The 6,106-nt window shown below is 28.8% G+C and overlaps 1 protein-coding gene across 1 annotated transcript; it reads right to left on the reverse strand.

The window, feature by feature from the left end:
* Nucleotides 1-402: 402 nt before the first annotated feature.
* On the reverse strand, nt 403-5,444 carry LOC129891764 (agamous-like MADS-box protein AGL66). The gene is made up of 14 exons (XM_055967250.1): nt 5,263-5,444; nt 5,102-5,155; nt 4,964-4,982; nt 4,147-4,220; nt 3,070-3,076; nt 2,798-2,859; nt 2,503-2,602; nt 2,267-2,364; nt 2,011-2,176; nt 1,846-1,911; nt 1,675-1,740; nt 1,493-1,566; nt 855-1,248; nt 403-732 (listed from the first exon to the last, which is right to left on the reverse strand). The coding sequence occupies exons 1-14, from the start codon at nt 5,442-5,444 to the stop codon at nt 616-618; spliced, it is 1,479 nt and encodes a 492-aa protein (XP_055823225.1). The 3' UTR covers nt 403-615.
* Nucleotides 5,445-6,106: the final 662 nt, after the last annotated feature.

The following is a 6,106-nucleotide window of genomic DNA, read 5'->3' on the forward strand; positions in this document are numbered from 1 at the left end:
TTTCAAACTCTCGCTTTTAAATAATGTTACACTTTTAATCTTAATTTTCAAGACTCCATCGATAACTGTGTTTGCAGATTTCTTAAGGTACTTCGCACCTTCCTCACGAAATCACTTGCACCTTTACACAAATTTTTGGTAAAAATACATTTTAAGAAAAAAGCTTTTCAGAATGAGTTTTTATTCCCAAAACAAAATTAGGTGAAACTTTGTTTATTAAAGAGAACTTATTGAAATGTTTTGAACAAGTTTTAAAAATAGAATGTAACAAGTATGTTTCTACAAGTATTCATCCATTTCAAATGAAATCTCCATATATAGAGGTGATCCCTAAAATTATTTTCAAACTTCTTGCCACACCTCCATATAATCTAAATGGACAACTTAATAAATAATAAAAAGCAGTAATACATGTGATGTAGCCAACATACAATTTATTTCTAACATCCATAGGTTCTTTTTGTTATTCACTTTAACATATATAGGCCACCCTACATACACTTAAGATAATATCTTGCATACTGAAATAAGTAAATAAAAAGCTTAAACATCAAAAGTACTCTGTGCTCTTTTAAATGGACCAAAGATATTTTTTGTCTTTATTGGTTGATCAATCTAAATTTCAAAGTCTTCTCCATTGAATGCTTCATTGAGGAAAATATCATCCCATTCCCATGCATCATTGTCATGTGTGTTTTCAACAAAGTATTCATTACTTTCCATGATATTCTCCTGATCATTGTGACAAAACATTTAAAGTGAGTAATTGTATGAACAATATAATAAAAATGAATGTATAAACAAACAAATAAGTTAATTACTAAATAGTAATAAGAATATATCTTTTAACTAACCTCAATGGAATAGTTAAATCCATTAACATTAAGAGCTATTGCATCACTATGAACTGAAGAATGATCGTTCTGTTGAATGATGAGATTGTTGTTGTTGTTGTTGTTATTAAAGTTGTCATTCCAATTTGAATGGGCATTCTCCAATCCTAATAGGGAGGGATTATTGAAGTTGTTATTCCAAGTTGAATTGGCATACTCCAACCCTAATTGGGAGGAATTATTCATGTTGTTGTTATTATTAAAGTTTTCATTCCAATTTGAATGGGCATTCTCCAACCCTAATTGGGAGGGATCATCGAAGTTGTTGTTCCAGGCTGAATTGACATACTCCAACCCTAATTGGGAGGGATTATTCAATTGTGTACCCGTAGTCGCGAGTGAACTCGAGATAGGCCTGAGATAGAAAAGTGAGCAGCCATCATATCATGTTAAAAAAGAACCATACCAATATCAATAATAAATTATATTGTATTTGACTCGTTTTATATGATATTATTACTATTTTATAAAGTACTCTCCTTTAGGATATTTTGATCTCATATAGAGTTTAAATGCATTGATCAGTATAATTTTAATTTCATCATTCATTTTAGGCAAATAATCGAACAATAATTATATGTATGAATATCAAAAGAAACCTTGTAGAATCGCAAAGATTTTGACAGAAGCTCATGATAGAGTTGTCACTACTTTCACCAATATTCACTTGTGCCTACAAAAACATACGACTTAATTTAGTTTAGTACAAGGTGGGTGGGTGAGGTGGGGGTGGAGGATTTAGGATTTAACAAGGAATACTATTTCAAGTATATTAATATACCTGTGATTGTCCAAATATTTGTGTTGGATTCTGCTGGACATCTACTATCATGTTTTCTTGCTGGCTCTATTGCACAGATAAAAATAATTATATCAAAAAAAATTTTAAAAAATATCTCATTTGTTTAAAGAGATCTTAACAAGAAATAGTATTTCAAGAATATTAATGTACTTGTGATTGCCCAAACGTTTGTGCTGGATTCTGCTGGACATCTACCACCATGTTTTGTTGCTGGCTCTATTATGTAGATAAAAATAATAATATCAAATCTTTTTTAAAAAAGAAAACTCATTTTTTAAAGAATATTCTAGTTATTGCATTTTTAAAAAGTGTTACCTGCCATGGGATATAATGCGATGAGTTTTGAATTTGAGAAAATGGTCTATTCCCACTCTGTGAAGAACTTGCAAAGGAAGAGATATATGTGTAATTTCTAGAACTGTTTGCTACTCTCTTTCGTTTGTCCATCCAATTTTCATATATGTTCCCTTGGATACTTGAACTGTAATAGTAACGAAATAATGAAACTAAAAGGTAAAAAAGAGAGGGAGCACTTTTTGTAAAGAAATATCATGTGAAAAAAATTAATGACCTGTATGGATTAATCCAATTATTAGTATCAAACTGTTGGGGAGCTGTTTGTTGTGCAGCGAAGTGAACATCCGTCTTTTCTTGTTTCTCCAATTCCATCTAATCAAAACTCATTTGACATTAAATAAGATCTTACTAGTGATAAATCAAGAAAAAATAATTATTTTCTTGAAAATAGCAATTTTGCATTATTCTTTAATGATAAATTAAGAAAACTTAATTGGTGAAAGAACAAACTTTTCTAGCCATGACTTTCTGGAGAGATAGATGCAAGTTTCTCTCACACCAATTGAGTTGATAAAGAGATGGCTCTTGCTCTGGTGCTGGTTCATAATCCCTGCAAAATCATGTTGTTACACAGAATATATTGACAATTTCTTTAACATGTTAGTATATTACATTTAGACAATTAAAATAGACTACAATTTAAATGTATAAATAAAAATTTAAGGTGACGTCGATGTATCCAACTTTGATATCATAATTAAGAAGAATTATAAAAGAAAATACTTGTGATACTAAATCAAATGACCTTATGTTAGCATCCAGAATCTGCAATTCCAATGTGCTCTTCTTGATATGTAGCTCCAAATTCTGTGTCAATGAATTTCAAGTTAAAATGACTTTATAAACTTTTCCCATTGGCTCTAGCTAGATTAGTTAATTAACCTTTATTTATTAACTATTCGTAGTATCTATTTTAATGTCACACGAAACTAATAAACTACTAATTAGAATAGCAAGTGTAGATTGAAAAAAAGAAAAACAATTTATAAGAGAGACATAAAATTAAGTTGTGCTTACCTCAATCCTGTAGAAATTAAGACACCAGCAACAGGTTGAAACATCCAAAGGCAACCATCATATATAAGAGGATGTAATTCATTAGTGAGAGTCAATTTCAGTTAATACTAAAGAAATCGAGTATGATGTACTAGGTAGTATTTAATATTTTGACAAATCAAATAATGTAATGCTTATATAATTGCCGATCTCAAGATTAGATAATGGAGGAGGATTGTCAAGGGTCAATCAGAACCAACTTCGCTACCCCATAAAGGTAGAAGTAAGATTGTGTACATTTTATTATCCCAAATTTTACTAGTGAGATTATATTGAACTTGTTGGTAGTGATGATGATTATGTAACACTAGTATATATGCAGAATATTTTTTAATGGTTAAAGATAACGGAATTGGAAGGTACTAAAACTTTAAAAGTCAAAGCTAATTCAATGTCACCACAATACTAAAAAGTTGAGAAAGGACTTATGTTACACTATGCTAAAGTATAAGTTGGTTTACTTTTGAATCTCTTTGGTCCTGAATAGTCATTCTAATGAATTTTTGGATATAAAGTTTTTTATGACAAATAAATCCGGTATGGAGAGTATTTATATTTCTTTTGTAAGTATAAAACATAAAGTATTATCAGAATATAAAAATAATATGAGTATGATTATTTAAATTTATAAATTGGTCAAATTAACTTATCTCTATATTGAAGTAATTATCAGTCAAACCACTTATAATCTAAGCATTAATATGTCAAAATCAGTTATAGTATTTGATTGAATTTGTAATCAATATCATACACATAAATCGCTTATCAATTTATAGATTTTTATTTTATAAGTACTTTTGATATGATAAAATATTTGATTCATTTATCATTAGTATGTTTTCTAATTCTCAAAGTATTCTTTTCGAAGTAGATCTCCTAAGTCTCTCTTCATTCCATTTTCGTTGTTCGTTAATTTCCTCATACATATACTTTTGTAATTTACAATTTTTGTAAATAACATTGAACAAAATATAATTAGAGAGAGCCATTAAATTTAATCCAAAAAGGAAGGAGTGAGAGAACGAAAGAGATCCAAACTGTTTATCAAGAAACTGTATCTTGCTAACATCTCCCTTGATGTGGTTCAATTGCCTCAGTTTTGCCACTTTTTCCTACATTTATGTACCAAAAATATATTAATAAGTGGTGAGTAAAATGGATCTGTCAATTTTGTTGTAACTCTCTATCAATTTATACACTTTTTTACTTAAGTCAAACTTGTTGTCTTTAACGAATTTAAACTATTTAAAAATCATTTGGTATTTCATTAATGTTTGAGGATGTCATTTTCAGAATCTTTTAATTATTATTCACCTCATTTTGATTTGCTTCCATGGTTTTGTCTTGACACAATTTAATAAAGTAAAGAAATCTTTTGAATCTTGTGATCTTAAACTAAAAATAGGTAGAATATATCAAAATGTCATTTAATTTTGTGGTCATAAATATGTTAAGTTGAAAATTAAAATTAAAAATTTGTCAAAAAAGGATAAAAAAACACTTCCATGAAGGAACTGAATGTCCTACATATATTGGTGAATAAATGGAATCTTGGTCTCCTTATAAGACTAGGTAAGAATTCAACAATACTCCTCCTTTTGAGCTATCTTTTGGTGTATGAGTTAAACTCAAGATCTATTTTGACAGAGTTTATTATTTTTTAAAAAAACAAACAAGATAAGCAAATCAAAATGAAGCGAGTACTGATTTTCATTTCAAACTTTATTTAATTTCATATTCATTTAAAGATCGGATGGATTAATTCACATTAATGGAAACAAAACATGCATAAGTTTAGAAAATAGAAAATTCCTGCAAATATATCGATAATAAATAAGTAAAAGAGTAAAAGTACCTGAACATCGTCCATGTGACTAACCCAAAAAAAAAAAAGAGGAAAAGAAAAATCACAAGTTAGTGCTACAGTAAAAGTTACTTATAACTAAATTAAAATAAATTCAATTCAAGAAAATTTAGAAAAAAGTTCATTTACGTCAATCTCCTCTCCACCGGAAGCTTAACGTAGCGTTGAAGCATGTCCTCAATTCTATAAAAGTAAAAATTTAGTAAAAAATCAATTTAGCTAATTGTTTTATAGATTAATAACTTAGCACAACGTAATAATGATTTTCATCGGAATCGTAAATACAATACCTCCTTTGGCTACAAAATTTATTAAGACGATGAGCAGGCGAGAACACGACAAACAACACATCGACGTCACAGCAAATTGCAATCTCTTTCGCCTTCTTCAGTAAACTACTACTACGCTTAAAAAATGTGACTTGACGTTTCGTCGGCTCTTCTATTTTCTTTATCTCAATTTTTCTACCCATTTTTCAAGGGATTTTCTTCTCTCCCTTGAAAGGAACAATGTCTTAAGAGTGTTGAGGGAAGTGTACGAACAATGCAATGACTGCAGAGAAGGCTCCAAGGAGCTAATTTATAAGGTCAAAATGCTACTCTTTAAGAGTCAAAAAAGCTATTGTGGTCAAATATGAAGTAAATGAAAAGTTGGTTAACCTCATCCAAACATGGTCGTGTGACTTTGTTATTAAATGCTAAATCATCATCATTAATTTGGTATTTAGGATAATATTAGTTACGTTTACGCGTTTTGCACTTGTATCGCATTAATATTAATTTTTTTAAAAATAATATAAAATTTATAAGATAAAAAGTTTACTTAAAAAGGAATATGATAAATTCACAATCACACAAACAATTAAGGAACAAAATTAATTGCAATTAACAATTTTTTTTATTGATATCGAAAGTCCAAATTATATTGGTATTGATACACGAAAATACACTCTGAACAATAACATAAAGAAAAGAAAACTACATTACAAATGAGCATAATAATATAACACAACTTCTTGTAAAAATTAACAATAATAGAAAGAATTATGATAAAGTAGAAGATCATAACCTAAAGGTGCAATACGAGAAATGAAAGTGGTCTGCCAAGAGACTTTACATTATACATAATATATAT

Source organism: Solanum dulcamara, chromosome 1 (genome assembly GCF_947179165.1).
Source record: "Solanum dulcamara chromosome 1, daSolDulc1.2, whole genome shotgun sequence".
Lineage (NCBI taxonomy): Eukaryota > Viridiplantae > Streptophyta > Magnoliopsida > Solanales > Solanaceae > Solanum > Solanum dulcamara.

What these genes read in the sequence shown, in the direction of transcription:
- LOC129891764 (XM_055967250.1), bottom strand. Translation starts at nt 5,444, where the DNA reads ATGGGTAGAAAAATTGAGATAAAGAAAATAGAAGAGCCGACGAAACGT. An exon ending in CGCATTATATCCCATGGCAG is followed by an intron (nt 1,912 to 2,010) that starts GTAACACTTTTT and finishes TCTACATAATAG; the next exon opens with AGCCAGCAACAAAACATGGT. An exon ending in AAATATTTGGACAATCACAG is followed by an intron (nt 1,567 to 1,674) that starts GTATATTAATAT and finishes ATGTTTTTGTAG; the next exon opens with GCACAAGTGAATATTGGTGA.